Source organism: Drosophila obscura, unplaced genomic scaffold, assembly GCF_018151105.1.
Source record: "Drosophila obscura isolate BZ-5 IFL unplaced genomic scaffold, ASM1815110v1 contig_73, whole genome shotgun sequence".
In the NCBI taxonomy this organism is placed as follows: Eukaryota; Metazoa; Arthropoda; class Insecta; order Diptera; family Drosophilidae; genus Drosophila; species Drosophila obscura.
Genome location: NW_024542865.1, coordinates 216,164 through 236,944, shown reverse-complemented (window position 1 = coordinate 236,944; position 20,781 = coordinate 216,164). Strand labels below are relative to the sequence as shown.

Genomic DNA, 20,781 nt, shown 5'->3' with positions numbered 1-20,781 from the left:
TTATACATGTATTTTATTACATAGTAATTATTTTATAGATAACTAATTAAAAACATATTCAATAAAAACCATACAAAAATGCAACTGTTTTTTGCCTTTTCATTTGACTGTTGACTGTGACTGTTGTTCTCACCACTCTCTCTCAGGTACATGTGCAGACATGAATCAGGATCATGGCGGAAAGCTGCATCTAGAGTTGTCATTACAACAATGCGTCCAAATGTATTCAGCTTATGCGCTGTAGAGGCGACCTCCATCAGCGCCACAATTGTTTCGTATCCAATGGGCTCGTTAATGCGTTCAATCCCAAATATAAAAATATAAAAAAAAAATAACGGGATTAGTTGACTAATAGAAATAAAATAACAGAATGAAATAAAATGGGGAATGGCTGGATATTCTTGAAGTTTGGTATGGAAAAAAAGGGTTCTTTGATATTTGCTAGCTTTTAAAATGAATTTTAAATTTTATTAATATTAAGTACTATTTAATATTATTAAAGTAGTTGAATTAAAAATGTTTAAAAGATGTAAACTAAATTGATTTAATTCTGCTACATGGCTAAACGCATCTAGAAATGCTGAAATGTTTAATATAGAAATATTTTCCCAAGAAAAGCAGGCATTGGTATCCCCTGACCTGAAAAAATTCTCAATTCGTTGTATCTATCATTTTCGATTTCAGTTACAGTTTGTGTGCTTAGATTTTGACTTGCGCTTGTTGGCCAAATTCCCATGTGACAAATTTCACCAATTCATGATAAATTTACTGTTAGTTCGAGTATTAGCCACTATAAAATGGCGGTTTCGGCTGGTCTTGGATCAGCAGGAGGTGCAGCAGGAGGAGGGGTCGGCAGCCTGCCACCGGATGCTAAGCCCTGGCAACGCATTGACTGGCCGCCCTGCGTGCAATCGCCACTGTTCATGGACTGGGGCAAGTACTACACTCGCCGCTTGCGCAACAAAAAGGCTCTCGAAAGCTACGGCCGCGCCCTGGCCGTCTGCAAGCAGGATCAGCAGAAGCAGCAACAGTCCTGCAAGTATCCCAGCCCCGAGATGCGCGGATCCATAAAAAACTGCCAGAACGAGCAGGGATTCTGCCGGAACGATTACAAGACGCTGTTCCTGCGCAGCCGGTGCCAGCGATCAATTGCCCAGTCGGAGGGCGCCCTGATGGACGCTAGTCGTGCCAAGAAGATGATGTGGCTGACCCAGGAACAGAAGGACAGTAATGTGGTGGGCACCGCGGAGATTCTCATGGAGAAGTGCGACGCCCTCTTTGACTGCAACGAATTCGAAAGAACCCTCCGGACGTTGCACACGGAGGCGCGCCTCTTCGATTCCGCCAGCCAGGTACAACGTCGCTTTGACGTGCGCAAGAAGAGGGTGAGTCAATGGTTGAATACTAAAACTTTCCGCGTTCCTTTGGAACTATTTTACCCTTTCCAGATTATGGGTGTGTTTGAGGATACCGTGGGCGAAACGCTCGGGCCTTTCATGCAGCAGAATAGTGGCGCCATCGATGAGGTTCTGCGACGTCGTCAAGAATTAGCCGCCTTTGTGCCCCGTCCGCTGTGGAAGACGCTGCAGGAGCAGCAAAAATGTGACGTTCAGAGCGTGATCGACATGAAGATTGAAACGCTGACCTCCCTGGAGCGGTCACGGCGGCGTGCGAGCAAGAGCTTCTACAACCACCAGTATCTGGGCAGGAGTGCCGCAGACGTGGCCTTGCTGCACCAGCTGCGCAGCAATCAGATCTTTCTGAACCCGTTGATGCACGGCACCACCCCCTATCTGCGGCAGCTCAGTGGAGAGCAGTATGGGATCGTTAGGAAGTTTATGGTGAGGTGGGAAATGTATCCAAATGTATCCATTAGTCTAATCCCCTTCTGAATTTGTAGAAAATGATGCACGCCCGCAATCCGCTGTACAACAGCAAGAAGGAGAAATGCCGGAACACGCTCAGTTGCGAGAAGAGTCGTGAGAGATATCTGTTCCACGTGGAGTACCAGACCAGGCGCGACTGCATCCGAATGCTGCGCGAGGTGCATCAGCTGCGTGCTGAAGGCAACGTCGAGGGCCTCACGGACTACGTTGAGCACATAATGTCCAGAATAATTGACCTTAAGACGCATCGCACGCTGCCCTGGAAGTGGGAGTTCGTCAACGATGTGTATAACAGCCTGGCCCTGGCCCATGTGGATCGGTGTGCGGTGCCAGCGAACGTTGACTTTTTGGATCCGAAGAACCGCCTGGTGCTGTACCTGCTGCAGCCGGAGCGCACCAAGGACATGACCATTAGCTTTGGCGGACCCAACCTCTATCTGGAAATAAAAAAGGAGGAGGAGCGCCAAATTCGATCTAAGTAAGTGTAAAGGGAGGGAGTAAGTATCTCTAATCATGTCCTGCTGTTCGTTGCAGCCAGAAGATGGATCATCTGGAGGAACGACTACGCAACTCCCGCTATCCCATCGAGCGGGCCTATCTGCGTTTCGAGATGGCCCGTGGACACTTTAAGGAGTTCCGCTTCGACAAGAGCCTGGTCATGGCCCGCAGCGCCTTTAATGGTGAGTCCAGCGGGCTCACCTTCGTTCTACCATTTTTAACCATTCCATCCGCAGAGGCCCGCAGCTGCAACAGCCTGATTTGGCGCTACAACAGTATCTTCCTGGTCTGCCAGGTGCACGCGGTTCTGAGTCGCTTCGAGCGCCTCAAGGAGTCCCTGGCAAAGGCCAGTCAGCTGGCCAAGGACCTCAAGTCACCCAAGTTGATGGCCTACCTGGCTATCTGCCACACAGTCAATGACAACGACCTGGCCCTGCGCCGACTGCGCCACTCAGAGCTGTCCCTGCGAAGGCCCCGCAAGCGGGGCGTCAATAGTGTACCCTCGTTCAACTCCCTATCCAGCAATGCCTACAGCCTTAGCTGAATTAGCTCCAGCAATTGCAATTGGCTTTCATTTAACTCGTTTTTAGGGTGAGTGAGAGCCAAGGCAGCTGCTTGAGCATCTACTGCTTTGGATTGTAACATCTTGCGGGCGTTTATTTCTGCTTGCCGTTCGCGCTGCAGTTCAATCTCTGCCATGCTTTAAACCCAGTTGACCCAGACTGCCCATATCGTATTATTAAGGATTTATATTTTGATTTATTCGCTTGAGTTTGGCTTTGAGTGTTGGTTTCAATAATTAACAAGCATCAACGTTTAGCATTAAAAACTCATTAACAATTACAAATTACGATAAATTAAGTTTGCAAGAGACTGCTTGACGGCATTTCGGCGGCGACGTTTCCGATGTAGTCGATGGCGCCTGGACAAAGACTTGGCTGCAGCTGCTGTGATGATTTTTGTTGAGTTCAGCTAATATAGCAGCTCCACCTACATTAAATTTATTAGGAGAAATTTCTTTATTAAATAGAATTGTTTCTTGGTCATGGTTAACTATGATTATGTTATCTTTTTTATCATTTTTTAGAGCTGCTTATACTTTATATTTATATTCATTTAGTCAACATGGTAAGTTATTTTCAGGGGTTTATTCTTTTAGTGGGGGTAAAATTCGTGAATATTTATTAATATTTTTACATTGGATACCTTTAAATTTTTTAATTTTAAAAAGAGATTCATGCATATTATGACTGTAATTTCAATAGTTTAATAAAAATACTAATTTGTGGTGCAGCATTGACAGCAGTGCTCGTGCCCCGCGTAGTGGCAGCAGCGGCAGTTGAAACGGCAAATAAACAAAGCAGTGGCGCGACACAGACAACAACAAAAACAGCAGCAGCTCCCGATTGTCGCGCTGATAAGAGGGCAGACAATTTGAGGAAAAAAATCAAGCCGAATGTCAAATGATCTTCCGAAGATAAATTATATTCTTATGTACATATGTATGTATATGTATGTATGCAAGATATTATTTAATTGACTGTTTATTTAATTTATGAATTCGCAGTAGACTGGCAAACTATAAGAATAATTAGCTTAGACGACACGGCTCAATCTCTGCTGATACTCCTTTTACAATGCTGTTTTGCTTGTCTACTGTTGTTCTACTGCTCAGCCTTTCTTCTTCGTATATATTTATTGGTAGATCTATGGCAAGTCTTTAATTCTTGAAGTTGGGAAATATTTAAGCACCAATTAAATCTCAATTAGCCCAATGCGATTACCACTTGGTGTTTTGGCGGTGTCTAAAAGTGCCTACAATCATTTTTATATCAATCCCGAATACCCATTCTAGGTGCTGCTCTTTTCCTTGAGATGTTATCAAAAAGCCAAAAGTCTCTTTCAGCATGGTATAAATTGTAGTTTGTTCGCAAAAACAGCAACTTAACGAAGACCGCTGCCTGTTGCTTGCCGTTGCAGTCTCGGAATCTGTTGCTGCCGCTGCCGCTGCCACTGCTACTGCTGCTGCCTCTGCCAGCGTGGTTGCTTCTCTGTTGCCATATCTAGCAGTTTCCATTTCATTTTTAGCTAACGTTCAGAGCGTTCAGCGTTTTAATATTAAATTGTCGTCGATCGCGGGCGGTTGTAATTGCCATTGTTGTACACTGCCAGTGCTACGGACTTACCGTTATCCGTTCAACGTTGTGTGTTGCATACCTCATCGAGGCCTAGCCACTTACCGTTTGGCCATATTTACCGCAAATTTTTGGTTCAGTGATATTTGATTTTTGTTAAGTGTAACGCCTGCTGCCAGGATAATTTCCAGAATGTTACCCGCTGCCTGTCTATGCCTGGCTCTACTCTTCGTCGCGTGGCATCCACAACCAACCGCTGGCCGCAGCTACAGCAGCGGCCTCATCTTCTACGAGCTGGCCACGCACACGCCCTATCTGCCGCCCACTGTGAGCGCGGCGCGGGGTCGCAACCTAGCCAGCGTCAAGTACTCGTCGAAAGGCTCCATTTGGTCCACATTTGGGCAGCCGTGTGACTGCCGTGGTCCCGTCTGCGGCTGCTGTGCCGGCCTCAAGGTGGATCAGTACAAATTCGACCAAAAAGGTGAGTTAGCGGGTCAACGAGGTCGTGGTTAGTTAAATACAGAAAGGGAAGATTTATTTAAATTAGGTTAGGTTAACCCAGACGTCCGTCGGAGGTGCCAGGTTTTTAGCTTTACTTTGAATCTTATTTCGATTTCCTTTCGTGACATGGTTGCATTTGCATTTTTTTTTTTGCAGTATGTGCAAATGTCACGTTTGTGCCACAGCTGAAGGAGGCGCAGCTAGAAGTGTACCTCAATAAGCGCCCCTCATCAAAGTACGGGATCTCGGTGCGGAATCCGGCGCCGTTTTGCATACCCGTCATGATGGGGGTGCCCATGGCCATGTGCGTCCAGATGACTGATGTAACCCTGGTGGGCAACAACCTGAACATGTGCATGGACTTTGTGGTGCGGCTCGCCACCACAGATCTCTTTGAGATGCACTTCCAGTGCATGCGAATGGGCCTCGACGGCCTCCAGTATGTGGACAAGAATGGAAAGCCCGTTCTGCCTCCCGCCGAATCACAGGGCAATGATGATGATGATGAGGAGCAAATGGAACTTGGAAATGGTTCTGGTGCGGAGTATGACTATACTGAAGCAGAGGAGGAGGAGAAGCAGCAGTCAATTGAAAGTGAAATTCTAATGGCCAGCGATCAAGACTTGGCCAACAAAGAATACCAAATGGAGGCTGTCAACGAGGCGGAGTTGGATGCAGACTCAGAGGCGGAGGCGGAGACACCTGCCAATGCTGGCTAGAGCGGCCTAAAGCTAAACGAAATAATTGAAACAATTACCAATTCAATAAAAGCCCCTGAGGCGCCTCTAACAATCACAACTCGACAGCCGATCATGGTTGTTGGTGGCGACGACGACACAAACCACGAGCAGATCGATGGCGAAGAGTTAAGGGAGAAAGAAGAGGCAATGGTTGAAGAGGTGAAGATGTCAACTAAAGAGGAGACAGAGCAAGAGACAAAGAAAGATACAGAAGCAACTACCACAGTGTCAGAAGAAATCGAAAACGAAAACATTAGCGAAAACGAGTTAAATGGTGATGATGACGCTGGGAAAGATGGCGAGGTGAAGGAACCCCCAGTAAAAGTGCAGTCGAAGAAAGAGAAGGAAGCAGAGAAGCAGACGGTGATAGAAACGGGTACGGAGACGGACACGGAGACAGACACTGAGTTATTTAATATGGTAGAGGCAGAGATAAACGATGACACAGCTGCCGAGGTAGCCAATAAGGCAAAAGTAGTGACAGCGACAAAGAAAACGACAACAAAAACAACAGCAGCTGCAGCCAAGTCGTTGTCCAGGCGCCATCGACTACATCGGCAACGTCGCCGCCACAATGCCGTCAAGCAGTCTCCTGCACACTTAATTTATCGTAATTTGTAATTGTTAATGAGTTGTTAATGCTAAACGTTGATGCTTGTTAATTAACACGTATTTATTATTTATTAAAACCAACACTCCAAGCCAAACTCAAGCGAATAAAGCATAATTTAAATCCTTAATAATACGATATGGGCAGCCTGGATCAATTGGGTTCAAAGCATGGCAGAGATTGAACTGCCGCGCGAACGGCAAGCAGTAATACACACCCGCAAGATGTTACAATCCGAAGCAGTAGATCAGCGATGCCCAGGCCCATTGCCCTGCGAGCCCTTTCGTTTTTGTAATTACCCACAGCATAGGAAACCATTTCTTGTATGCATACACAGTTTGTGCTGTGTACCAGCAAAATTTGTATAACAGGAGCAGGAGCAGCGCAGGTGCTGCCGATAGGGCGCGGTGGCGGTGCCGCGGAAGAAGCAGCCGAATCTAAAAACTGGATGGTAATTACCCAAAAGAAATTCATAGCTCTGGTATTCTTTCGAAAAAGTGAACGATTCATACGTCATTTTGTTGGTAATGAATGCCCCTAAAGAACTAACATCTGAAAACAGGCTTATACGATACGGAAAATATTTAAAAAAATGGTCAAAGTTGAAGTAACCCTCAAAACAGAGGCTAATTTCAGGTTTGGATCGATATATCTTCAGGTACAGTGGGGAGCAAAAGTGAGTACATACTCAGTATCACCGACTTTCGTCGCCCATAACAGCTAAACGCATAAAGCAAAGCAAACCAAATATTTTTCATATATCAATTACTTTATTCTTAGTAAAAAGGTAATAACAACAAAAACAGATGGGAAGCTTACATTGAGAAAAAAATAGAAAACCAAAACAACTCGCATGTACTCAGTTTTGAACTTTTCGTCTATTTCACTTTTTTCGCGCTCTCAAGTTTCTTATCAGCAAATATCTTGAAGATTTAGAGTTAAATCTCTTCTTTTTGTGTTCTTGTCATACATACTTTAATTTAAGATGTGCTTCTTACAAGTCGGTGCAGATTTATTGAATTTACTAAATTGTTTATACTTTGTGCCTGAAAATGAGAAAACTATCTCTTGAAATTGAAAATAGTGTTGTGTGCCTTACTAATAGTGGCTGTTCGACACGTACTATTGCTAAAAAGCTTGGAATTAGTCAATCGGTGGTGATCAGAGTGCAAAAGAGGCGTAATGTTGTCCCCAAACAGCAAGTCCAAGGCCGCCCTAAGAAGTTAACAGACTCAGAAGCTAGACTTATGATTTCGGAAATGAGGAAAAATAAGTTACTAACACCAAAAGATGCTTCTATGGCAATAAACAAAAATGTTAGTCGCTCGACAGCCAGAAGAGCGCTTCACAACATTGGGTACATTGCAGCCGTTAAGAAAAAAAAACCAGCATTGTCGGAAAAAAATGTCAAAGCAAGGTTGAAATTTGCGGGCATAAAAATTGGACGAAGGATGACTGGAAACGCGTAATCTGGTCTGATGGGTCAAAATTCAACCGTTATCAATCGGATGGGAAGCAGTATTGTTGGCGTAGGCCCGGAGAAAAACTGCAAAGACATCATGTTAAGCAAACCGTGAAACGTGGCGGCGGCAATATCATGGTTTGGGGATGTTTTACATGGTGGAACGTTGGTCCTCTAAAAAAAGAGAGGGATCATGCCAAAAGAGGACTATTTACAAATTTTGCAAGCCCATCTTCCCATTTTCTTGAAAAATGTGCCTTTCCGAAGCATAAATTACTTTTCAACAAGATGGGGATCCGAAGCACACAGCGAAAATTGTTCAAGAATGGCTAGGGAATCAAAGTTTTAAGTTGATGGAGTGGCCAGCTCAAAGTCCCACCTAATCCGATTGAAAACCTATGGTCAATCGTGAAACGACGGCTAGGGCAGTACGAATCAGCCCCATCTAAATTAGGCGACCTCTGGGCCGTGTACAGATGGAATGGAATCGTATTCCGAAGACATTATTGAGAACTTGGTAGAGAGTATGCCAAAGCGTATTAATAATGTCATTTCTACTAAGGGTTCTATGGACAAAATATTAAGTTTAATTGATTTTCTTAGATGTTTGTAAAAAGTTCAAAACTGAGTACATGCGAGTTGTTTTGGTTTTCTATTTTTCTCTCAATGTAAGCTTCCCATCTGTTTTTGTTGTTATTACCTATTTTCTAAGAATAAAGTAATTGATATATGAAAAATATTTGGTTTGCTTTGCTTTATGCGTTTAGCTGTTATGGGCGACGAAAGTCGGTGATACTGAGTATGTACTCACTTTTGCTCCCCACTGTATATCCATTTTATCGACACGGATCAAATGTCTTGCGACAGGCCATACAATTATCTTTACAAAACGGCTGGTGATGCCGTGTGTGGGTGGTGGGTGGCAGGAGCAGCGCAGGTGGTGTCGATAGGGCACGGGGCGGTGCCGCGGCAGTGACAGCTACTATGGCTGCAGGAGGGTTATGCAGCGCAGGTGCTGCCAAAAAGGCGCATGGCCAAAAGGCGAATACATTCATACATTCGAATGAATACATTCATACATTCGAATGAATACATTCATACATTCGAATGAATACATTCATACATTGGAATGAATACATTCATACATTCGAATGAATACATTCATACATTCGAATGAATACATTCATACATTCGAATGAATACATTCATAAATACATACATGCCGTGTGTGGGAAGTGGGTGGCAGGAGCAGCGCAGGGGCTGCCGATAGGGCGCGGTGGCGGGGCCGCGGCAGACAGCTACTATGGCTGCAGGGAGGATTATGCAGCAGCAGGTGCTGCCAAAAAGGCGCATGGCCAAAAGGCGAATACATTCATACATTCGAATGAATACATTCATACATTCGAATGAATACATTCATACTAGAGGTGTCAAACCATCGAGGGCACTATCGATAGTATCGATATTTTACTGATAGTCTCTACTATCGACGGTTTTGCGACTAGCATGATAGTATCGAGCTACAGTCGTTGCGCTTTTGATATGTTTGGATTAGCTGCTATAAAATACGAATACAAATTTGTAAAAATATCGACAGGTGGCATCTAATTTTTACAATGGACAAGTTCCTAAAAGGTTTCAATGGTTTTTTAATAATTATTTGAGCCCGATACTATTACGGCAGTATCGATTGTTTTTTTCAAAACATTCAACGTTGATATTCCTCGATTTTGATATTCCGTTTAATATTACTAGCTAGCTGGGACTCTCAGCCCTAAACAAATAATTTTATCCAATTCCTCAATGAATTTTGTTTAGGATTGGCTAGTTTTTAGAAGTCCTTTTTATTGGATTATTTACATATTAAGGTTAAAACAAAAACAACATAAACGAATGTGTCGTCGTTTTGTGGCGCTACCAGACTCCTGCAATTCGTAGTAGCTGCGGGCTGCCATACCGTGATATTTTGTGATATGAAATTCGTCAATTTTGATATTCCGTTTAATATTACTAGCTAGCTGGGACTCTCAGCCCTAAACAAATAATTTTATCCAATTCCTCAATGAATTTTGTTTAGGATTGGCTAGTTTTCAGAACTATTTTTCATTGGATTGTTTACATATTAAGGTTCAAACAAAAGCGGCCAAAGCATAAAACGTAATGTTGACTAAATGTGACGTCAGTGTTGCTGGTCAACCAAGTTTTGTGACGTTACCAGACTCCTGCAATTCGTAGTAGCTGCGGGCTGCCATACCGTGATATTTTGTGATATGAAATTCGTAAATTTTGATATTCCGTTTAAGATTACTAGCTAGCTGGGACTCTCAACCCTAAACAAATAACTTTATACAATTCCTCAATGAATTTTGTTTAGGATTGGCTAGTTTTCAGAACTATTTTTCATTGGATTGTTTACATATTAAGGTTCAAACAAAAGCGGCCAAAGCATAAAACGTAATGTTGACTAAATGTGACGTCGTGTTGCTGGTCAACCAAGTTTTGTGATATGAAATTCGTCAATTTTGATATTCCGTTTAATATTACTAGCTAGCTGGGACTCTCAGCCCTAAACAAATAATTTTATCCAATTCCTCAATGAATTTTGTTTAAGATTGGCTAGTTTTCAGAACTAGTTTTCATTGGATTGTTTACATATTAAGGTTCAAACAAAAGCGGCCAAATCATAAAACGTAAATGTTGACTAAATGTGACGTCAGTGTTGCTGGTCAACCAAGTTTTGTGACGTTACCAGACTCCTGCAATTCGTAGTAGCTGCGGGCTGCCATACCGTGATATTTTGTGATATGAAATTCGTCAATTTTGATATTCCGTTTAATATTACTAGCTAGCTGGGACTCTCAGCCCTAAACAAATAATTTTATCCAATTCCTCAATGAATTTTGTTTAGGATTGGCTAGTTTTCAGAACTATTTTTTATTGGATTGTTTACATATTAAGGTTCAAACAAAAGCGGCCAAAGCATAAAACGTAAATGTTGACTAAATGTGACGTCAGTGTTGCTGGTCAACCAAGTTTTGTGACGTTACCAGACTCCTGCAATTCGTAGTAGCTGCGGGCTGCCATACCGTGATATTTTGTGATATGAAATTCGTCAATTTTGATATTCCGTTTAAGATTACTAGCTAGCTGGGACTCTCAACCCTAAACAAATAATTTTATACAATTCCTCAATGAATTTTGTTTTGGATTGGCTAGTTTTCAGAACTATTTTTCATTGGATTGTTTACATATTAAGGTTCAAACAAAAGCGGCCAAAGCATAAAACGTAAATGTTGACTAAATGTGACGTCAGTGTTGCTGGTCAACCAAGTTTTGTGACGTTACCAGACTCCTGCAATTCGTAGTAGCTGCGGGCTGCCATACCGTGATATTTTGTGATATGAAATTCGTCAATTTTGATATTCCGCTTAATATTACTAGCTAGCTGAGACTCTCAGCCCTAAACAAATAATTTTATCCAATTCCTCAATGAATTTTGTTTAGGACTGGTTAGTTTTCAGAACAATTTTTTATTGGATTGTTTACATATTAAGGTTCAAACAAAAGTGGCCAAAGCATAAAACGTAAATGTTGACTAAATGTGACGTCAGTGTTGCTGGTCAACCAAGTTTTGTGACGTTACCAGACTCCTGCAATTCGTAGTAGCTGCGGGCTGCCATACCGTGATATTTTGTGACATGAAATTCGTCAATTTTGATATTCCGTTTAAGATTACTAGCTAGCTGGGACTCTCAACCCTAAACAAATAATTTTATACAATTCCTCAATGAATTTTGTTTTGGATTGGCTAGTTTTCAGAACTATTTTTCATTGGATTGTTTACATATTAAGGTTCAAACAAAAGCGGCCAAAGCATAAAACGTAAATGTTGACTAAATGTGACGTCAGTGTTGCTGGTCAACCAAGTTTTGTGTTATGAAATTCGTCAATTTTGATATTCCGTTTAATATTACTAGCTAGCTGGGATTCTCAGCCCTAAACAAATAATTTTATCCGATTCCTCAATGAATTTTGTTTAGGATTGGCTAGTTTTTAGAAGTCCTTTTTATTGGATTATTTACATATTAAGGTTCAAACAAAAACAACATAAAACGAATGTGTCGTCGTTTATATATATTTTATATATATATTTATATATATATATTAAGGCACCCTGAAATAAATCGATGGCTGCTGCCACACTTAAACCTGCGGCTAGCCACCATAAACATATGATAGGATATGCCTTTTTCAATGTACAAATTATACACATGGCAAGATGCCCTCATTGACTAATGAACGCCATATCCATTATAATACACGCCTTGGCCACCTCCTGTAGAAAGCAGCATCCGACATACATACGTAGCTACCATGCATTCCTCTTCAGCCAGGTACAGGAACGGCAGGTGATGCCGTGGTGTGGAGGTGGGTGGCAGGATCAGCGCAGGGGCTGCCGATAGGGCGCGGAGGCGGGGCCGCGGCAGAGACAGCTACTATGGCTGCAGGAAGGATTGTGCAGCAGCAGGTGCTGCATAAAAGGCGCAAGGGTGGCGGGAGACACGTCAGGTGATGCCGTGTGTGGGTGGCTGGTGGCAGGAGCAGGGCCGTCGTTAGACGCCCGGGGCAAACATGAGAAGAGGCGCCCTTTTATTTTTTTTCCCTGAAATGAACAAATTAAGGGAATTTGGCGTCCCCTAAAATTTGGCGCCCAGGGTGACCGCCCCGCTAACCGGCCCTGAATACGACCAGCAAATACCGATTTTGTCTCTTCTCTGATTGGTGCTAGCGCCATTTTGTTATGAGTGTTTTTGTTTGCTAGTATTGGTGAGTTCAGGGCCGGCGTTAGACAGCTACTATAGTTGCAGGGGGGATTGTGCAGCAGCAGGTGCTGTCAAAAAGGCGCACGGGTGACGGGAGACACGGCAGGTGATGCCGTGTGTGGGTGGTGGGTGCCAGGAGCAGCGCAGGGGCTGCCGATAGGGCGCGGTGGCGGTGCCGCGGCAGAAACAGCTACTATGGCTGCAGGGAGGATTATGCAGCAGCAGGTGCTGCCAAAAAATCGCATGGCCAAACGGCGAATACATTCATACATTCGAATGAATACATTCATACATTCGAATGAATACATTCATAAATTCGAATGAATACACTCATACATTGGAATGAATACATTTATACATTCGAATGAATACATTCATACATTCGAATGAATACATTCATACATTCGAATGAATACATTCATACATTCGAATGAATACATTCATACATTCGAATGAATACATTCATAAATTCGAATGAATACATTCATACATTGGAATGAATACATTCATACATTCGAATGAATACATTCATACATTCGAATGAATACATTCATACATTCGAATGAATACATTCATACATACATACATGCCGTGTGTGGGAAGTGGGTGGCAGGAGCAGCGCAGGGGCTGCCGATAGGGCGCGGTGGCGGGGCCGCGGCAGAGACAGCTACTATGGCTGCAGGGAGGATTGTGCAGCAGCAGGGGCTGCATAAAAGGCGCAAGGGTGGCGGGAGACACGTCAGGTGATGCCGTGTGTGGGTGGCTGGTGGCAGGAGCAGGGCCGTCGTTAGACGCCCGGGGCAAACATGAGAAGAGGCGCCCTTTTATTTATTTTCCCTGAAATGAACAAATTAAGGGAATTTGTCGCCCCCTAAAATTTGGCGCCCAGGGCGACCGCCCCGCTAACCGGCCCTGAATGCGACCAGCAAATACCGATTTTGTCTCTTCTCTGATTGGTGCTAGCGCCATTTTGTTATGAGTGTTTTTGTTTGCTAGTATTGGTGAGTTCAGGGCCGGCGTTAGACAGATACTATAGTTGCAGGGGGGACTGTGCCCAGGGCGACCGCCCCGCTAACCGGCCCTGAATGCGACCAGCAAATACCGATTTTGTCTCTTCTCTGATTGGTGCTAGCGCCATTTTGTTATGAGTGTTTTTGTTTGCTAGTATTGGTGAGTTCAGGGCCGGCGTTAGACAGCTACTATAGTTGCAGGGGGATTGTGCAGCAGCAGGTGCTGTCAAAAAGGCGCACGGGTGACGGGAGACACGGCAGGTGATGCCGTGTGTGGGTGGTGGGTGCCAGGAGCAGCGCAGGGGCTGCCGATAGGGCGCGGTGGCGGTGCCGCGGCAGAGACAGCTACTATGGCTGCAGGGAGGATTATGCAGCAGCAGGTGCTGCCAAAACGGCGCATGGGTGGCTGGAGACACGGCAGATGATGCCGTGTGTGGGTGGTGGGTGGCAGGAGCAGCGCAGGGGCTGCCGATAGGGCGCGGTGGCGGGGCCGCGGTAGAGTCAGCTACTATGGCTGTGGGGAGGATTATGCAGCAACAGGTGCTGTCAAAAAGGCGCACGGGTGGCGGGAGACACGGCAGGTGATGCCGTGTGTGGGTGGTGGGTGCCAGGAGCAGCGCAGGGGCTGCCGATAGGGCGCGGTGGCGGTGCCGCGGCAGAGACAGCTACTATGGCTGCAGGGAGGATTATGCAGCAGCAGGTGCTGCCAAAAAATCGCATGGCCAAACGGCGAATACATTCATACATTCGAATGAATACATTCATACATTCGAATGAATACATTCATAAATTCGAATGAATACACTCATACATTGGAATGAATACATTCATACATTCGAATGAATACATTCATACATTCGAATGAATACATTCATACATTCGAATGAATACATTCATACATTCGAATGAATACATTCATAAATTCGAATGAATACATTCATACATTGGAATGAATACATTCATACATTCGAATGAATACATTCATACATTCGAATGAATACATTCATACATACATACATGCCGTGTGTGGGAAGTGGGTGGCAGGAGCAGCGCAGGGGCTGCCGATAGGGCGCGGTGGCGGGGCCGCTGCAGAGACAGCTACTATGGCTGCAGGGAGGATTGTGCAGCAGCAGGGGCTGCATAAAAGGCGCAAGGGTGGCGGGAGACACGTCAGGTGATGCCGTGTGTGGGTGGCTGGTGGCAGGAGCAGGGCCGTCGTTAGACGCCCGGGGCAAACATGAGAAGAGGCGCCCTTTTATTTTTTTTTCCCTGAAATGAACAAATTAAGGGAATTTGTCGCCCCCTAAAATTTGGCGCCCAGGGCGACCGCCCCCTGAATGCGACCAGCAAATACCGATTTTGTCTCTTCTCTGATTGGTGCTAGCGCCATTTTGTTATGAGTGTTTTTGTTTGCTAGTATTGGTGAGTTCAGGGCCGGCGTTAGACAGCTACTATAGTTGCAGGGGGGATTGTGCCCAGGGCGACCGCCCCGCTAACCGGCCCTGAATGCGACCAGCAAATACCGATTTTGTCTCTTCTCTGATTGGTGCTAGCGCCATTTTGTTATGAGTGTTTTTGTTTGCTAGTATTGGTGAGTTCAGGGCCGGCGTTAGACAGCTACTATAGTTGCAGGGGGGATTGTGCAGCAGCAGGTGCTGTCAAAAAGGCGCACGGGTGACGGGAGACACGGCAGGTGATGCCGTGTGTGGGTGGTGGGTGCCAGGAGAAGCGCAGGGGCTGCCGATAGGGCGCGGTGGCGGTGCCGCGGCAGAGACAGCTACTATGGCTGCAGGGAGGATTATGCAGCAGCAGGTGCTGCCAAAACGGCGCATGGGTGGCTGGAGACACGGCAGATGATGCCGTGTGTGGGTGGTGGGTGGCAGGAGCAGCGCAGGGGCTGCCGATAGGGCGCGGTGGCGGGGCCGCGGTAGAGACAGCTACTATGGCTGTGGGGAGGATTATGCAGCAACAGGTGCTGCCAAAAAGGCGCATGGGTGCCGGGAGACACGGCAGGTGATGCCGTGTGTGGGTGGTGGGTGGCAGGAGCAGCGCAGGGGCTGCCGATAGGGCGCGGTGGTGGTGCCGCGGCAGAGACAGCTACTATGGCTGCAGGGAGGATACCAAAAAATACAAAAATACCAAAAAATACTAAAAAATACCAAATATTACCAAAAATACTAAAAATACCAAAACTACTAAAAAAATACCATAAAACCCAAAAAATACCATTAAATACCAAAAAATACCATTAAATACCAAAATTTACCAAAAAATACCAAAAAATACCAAAATGCCAAAAAATACCATAAATACCAAAAAAATACTAAAAAATACCAAATATTACCAAAAATACTAAAAAAAATTCCAAATATTACCAAAAATACTAAATAATACTAAAAAAAATACCAAATAATGCCAAAAATACTTAATAAAATACCAAAAATACTAAAAAATACCAAAAAACCCAAAAAATACCAAAAATACAACTAAATTCCAAAATATACCAAAAAATACCACATATACTAAAAAAAATACCAAAAATTGCAAAAGATACAAAAAAACCCAAAATATACCAATAAATACCAAAAAATACCAAAAAACCCAAAAAATACCATTACATACCAAAATATACCAAAAAATACCAAAAATACAAAATAAAATATCAAAAATTGCAAAAATACCAAAAAACCCAAAAAATACCAAAAAACCCAAAAAATACCATTAAATACCAAAAAATACCAAAAATACCATTAAATACCAAAATTTACCAAAAAATACCAAAATGCCAAAAAATAGCATAAATACAAAAAAAAATACTAAAAAATACCAAATAATACCAAAAATACTAAAAAATACCAAAAAACCCAAAATATACCAAAAATACCATTAAATACCAAAATATACCAAAAAAAAACAAAAAATGCCAAAAAATACCTTAAATACCAAAATATACCAAAAAATACCATTAATACCAAAAAATACCATAAATACCAAAAAATACTAAAAAATACCAAATATTCCAAAAATACCAAATATTACCAAAAATACTAAAAAAAAATACTAATAAATACCAAAAAATACCAAAAATTACCAAAAATACTAAAAAATACCAAAAAATACCAAAAGTGCCAAAAATACCATAAATACCAAAAAAATACTAAAAAATACCAAATATTACTAAAAATACTAAAAAATACCAAATAATACCAAAAATACTAAAAAATACCAAAAATACTAAAAAAAAACCAAAAAACCTAAAAAATACCAAAAATACCAAAAAATACCAAAAATACAAAAAAAAATACCAAAAATTGCAAAAATACCAAAAAACCCAAAAAATACCAAAAATACCAATAAATACCAAAATATACCAAAAAATACCAAAAATGCCAAAAAAAATACCATTAAATACCAAAAATACCATTATATACCAAAAAATACCAAAATGCCAAAAAATACCATAAATACCAAAAAAATACTAAAAAAAATACCAAATATTCCAAAAAATACTAAATAAAATTCCAAATATTACCAAAAATACTAAAAAAATACCAAATAATACCAAAAATACTTAATAAAATACCAAAAATACTAAAAAATACCAAAAAACCCAAAAAATACCAAAAATACCATTAAATTCCAAAATATACCAAAAAATACCAAATATACTAAAAAAAATACCAAAAATTGCAAAAAATTCAAAAACCCAAAATATACCAAAAATACTATTAAATACCAAAATATACCAAAAAATACCAAAAATGCCAAAAAATACCTTAAATGCCAAATTATACCAAAAAATACCATAAATACCAAAAAAATACTAAAAAATACCAAATATTCCAAAAAATACCAAATATTACCAAAAATACTATTTCGATTTCAGTTACAGTTTGTGTGCTTAGATTTTGACTTGCGCTTGTTGGCCAAATTCCCATGTGACAAATTTCACCAATTCATGATAAATTTACTGTTAGTTCGAGTATTAGCCACTATAAAATGGCGGTTTCGGCTGGTCTTGGATCAGCAGGAGGTGCAGCAGGAGGAGGGGTCGGCAGCCTGCCACCGGATGCTAAGCCCTGGCAACGCATTGACTGGCCGCCCTGCGTGCAATCGCCACTGTTCATGGACTGGGGCAAGTACTACACTCGCCGCTTGCGCAACAAAAAGGCTCTCGAAAGCTACGGCCGCGCCCTGGCCGTCTGCAAGCAGGATCAGCAGAAGCAGCAACAGTCCTGCAAGTATCCCAGCCCCGAGATGCGCGGATCCATAAAAAACTGCCAGAACGAGCAGGGATTCTGCCGGAACGATTACAAGACGCTGTTCCTGCGCAGCCGGTGCCAGCGATCAATTGCCCAGTCGGAGGGCGCCCTGATGGACGCTAGTCGTGCCAAGAAGATGATGTGGCTGACCCAGGAACAGAAGGACAGTAATGTGGTGGGCACCGCGGAGATTCAATCATGGAGAAGTGCGACGCCCTCTTTGACTGCAACGAATTCGAAAGAACCCTCCGGACGTTGCACACGGAGGCGCGCCTCTTCGATTCCGCCAGCCAGGTACAACGTCGCTTTGACGTGCGCAAGAAGAGGGTGAGTCAATGGTTGAATACTAAAACTTTCCGCGTTCCTTTGGAACTATTTTACCCTTTCCAGATTATGGGTGTGTTTGAGGATACCGTGGGCGAAACGCTCGGGCCTTTCATGCAGCAGAATAGTGGCGCCATCGATGAGGTTCTGCGACGTCGTCAAGAATTAGCCGCCTTTGTGCCCCGTCCGCTGTGGAAGACGCTGCAGGAGCAGCAAAAATGTGACGTTCAGAGCGTGATCGACATGAAGATTGAAACGCTGACCTCCCTGGAGCGGTCACGGCGGCGTGCGAGCAAGAGCTTCTACAACCACCAGTATCTGGCAGGAGTGCCGCAGACGTGGCCTTGCTGCACCAGCTGCGCAGCAATCAGATCTTTCTGAACCCGTTGATGCACGGCACCACCCCCTATCTGCGGCAGCTCAGTGGAGAGCAGTATGGGATCGTTAGGAAGTTTATGGTGAGGTGGGAAATGTATCCAAATGTATCCATTAGTCTAATCCCCTTCTGAATTTGTAGAAAATGATGCACGCCCGCAATCCGCTGTACAACAGCAAGAAGGAGAAATGCCGGAACACGCTCAGTTGCGAGAAGAGTCGTGAGAGATATCTGTTCCACGTGGAGTACCAGACCAGGCGCGACTGCATCCGAATGCTGCGCGAGGTGCATCAGCTGCGTGCTGAAGGCAACGTCGAGGGCCTCACGGACTACGTTGAGCACATAATGTCCAGAATAATTGACCTTAAGACGCATCGCACGCTGCCCTGGAAGTGGGAGTTCGTCAACGATGTGTATAACAGCCTGGCCCTGGCCCATGTGGATCGGTGTGCGGTGCCAGCGAACGTTGACTTTTTGGATCCGAAGAACCGCCTGGTGCTGTACCTGCTGCAGCCGGAGCGCACCAAGGACATGACCATTAGCTTTGGCGGACCCAACCTCTATCTGGAAATAAAAAAGGAGGAGGAGCGCCAAATTCGATCTAAGTAAGTGTAAAGGGAGGGAGTAAGTATCTCTAATCATGTCCTGCTGTTCGTTGCAGCCAGAAGATGGATCATCTGGAGGAACGACTACGCAACTCCCGCTATCCCATCGAGCGGGCCTATCTGCGTTTCGAGATGGCCCGTGGACACTTTAAGGAGTTCCGCTTCGACAAGAGCCTGGTCATGGCCCGCAGCGCCTTTAATGGTGAGTCCAGCGGGCTCACCTTCGTTCTACCATTTTTAACCATTCCATCCGCAGAGGCCCGCAGCTGCAACAGCCTGATTTGGCGCTACAACAGTATCTTCCTGGTCTGCCAGGTGCACGCGGTTCTGAGTCGCTTCGAGCGCCTCAAGGAGTCCCTGGCAAAGGCCAGTCAGCTGGCCAAGGACCTCAAGTCACCCAAGTTGATGGCCTACCTGGCTATCTGCCACACAGTCATTTGTCAAACCGTACGCTTGGAGTCGCAATACGTAATGACTTAACGTAACGCAGACCAGCTCCATCCTTGACCTGAACCAGCAGGTTCAGGGGAGCCAGTCTACGTCACGTTAAGGAAGATTTTATTGTTATGCAATACTATACTAAGTATTATCAACAATTTTTTGGGGCTGCTATTCTAATTATAACTATTGCATGCAGCCACCTGCTGACCACAGTTTTGCAGCCATAGGCAGCGCATACTCCACTTTCGGCAGCGGGAATCTCCTCTGCCAGCGTCTCAGCCGGCGCATTCATCCCAGGTGAACAAACCCTCGGCCCCGTCAGCAGTCCACTAAACGGGGGAGGGGAGTAGGGAATAACTTAAGTATAAGTGGTCAAAAACTTTAGAATTATACATATGTGGGTAATATAATCTTAATAATAGGAATTTATAGTAGTATATATGTAGATAGAATAATTAGTTTTAAATAGAAATATAGGCTGCCAAGCAGCGAAGGGAAATTGTATATACAAGTATTAACATAAGTAGAGATAGTTTCTTGTTTCCTATATTCATATTTCGCATTCCATGTTTTTTCTTCCTTCTTGCGCTTCTTGCGCCCTTTGTTTACATTTCCTCTGCCTACTGGTCCGAGGCAGCGAGAAATGTGTGAACGTAATACCGTGTGTATATGTGTGTATGTCAGTATGGGCATATGTGTGGGGGAGAGCGCACAATTATCTCAATGAGATAATTTGGCATTGTTGCTGTTGCCGTCTCTTTTTTACGACTGGGGCCCCGCGTCTATTGCGGTTTCATTTGTGTGTGCCTGTGGGAAGAGAAAAAGAAAAAGAGCAGCGAGCAAGTAGCTGCCGCTCATCTCGGATCATTTTCGTTTTCGGCAGCATCAAGTACAGACGCGTTTCAGGCCTCGAGTTCTTTTCGGGCGCTTGCATGTGTTTTTTAAATGCAGATTCCAAATCATTATCCGTGTTCAGTGTTCTCGTTTCCAAAAACATTTCGGGCATTTATGGTGCTGGCGTCCTGATCCTGGGCAGCCTCAGTGTCGCCCTGAGGTACAGCCTGGCCATTCGAGACTGTATTTGGGGGATCGCGTGGCTCATCCGTAG

General features: G+C 43.8%; 3 protein-coding genes and 1 pseudogene across 4 annotated transcripts; all 4 read left to right on the top strand.

Moving 5' to 3' along the window:
* Positions 1-628: 628 nt before the first annotated feature.
* LOC111065046 lies at positions 629-3,420 on the top strand. Of its 2 annotated transcripts, XM_022353003.2 has the most exons (5): positions 631-1,385; positions 1,449-1,841; positions 1,901-2,364; positions 2,421-2,566; positions 2,621-3,420. In XM_022353003.2, the coding sequence occupies exons 1-5, from the start codon at positions 798-800 to the stop codon at positions 2,926-2,928; spliced, it is 1,899 nt and encodes a 632-aa protein (XP_022208695.1). In that variant the 5' UTR covers positions 631-797; the 3' UTR covers positions 2,929-3,420. The 2 variants fall into 2 exon arrangements, with proteins under 2 accessions (XP_022208696.1, XP_022208695.1); XM_022353004.2 differs by lacking the exons at positions 2,421-2,566; positions 2,621-3,420 and having other exon boundaries at positions 629-1,385; positions 1,449-1,846; positions 1,901-1,989.
* A 1,106-nt stretch (positions 3,421-4,526) lies between these two features.
* On the top strand, positions 4,527-5,818 carry LOC121405051. Its single transcript, XM_041595606.1, has 2 exons — positions 4,527-5,000; positions 5,177-5,818. Exons 1-2 carry the CDS (start codon positions 4,712-4,714, stop codon positions 5,737-5,739), a joined length of 852 nt encoding a protein of 283 aa, XP_041451540.1. The 5' UTR covers positions 4,527-4,711; the 3' UTR covers positions 5,740-5,818.
* Positions 5,819-5,832: 14 nt separating this feature from the next.
* On the top strand, positions 5,833-6,381 carry LOC121404995. The gene has a single exon (XM_041595481.1). The coding sequence runs from the start codon at positions 5,833-5,835 to the stop codon at positions 6,379-6,381; it is 549 nt and encodes a 182-aa protein (XP_041451415.1).
* Positions 6,382-17,545: 11,164 nt separating this feature from the next.
* On the top strand, positions 17,546-20,119 carry LOC121404994 (annotated as a pseudogene).
* The last annotated feature ends 662 nt before the right edge of the window (positions 20,120-20,781 follow it).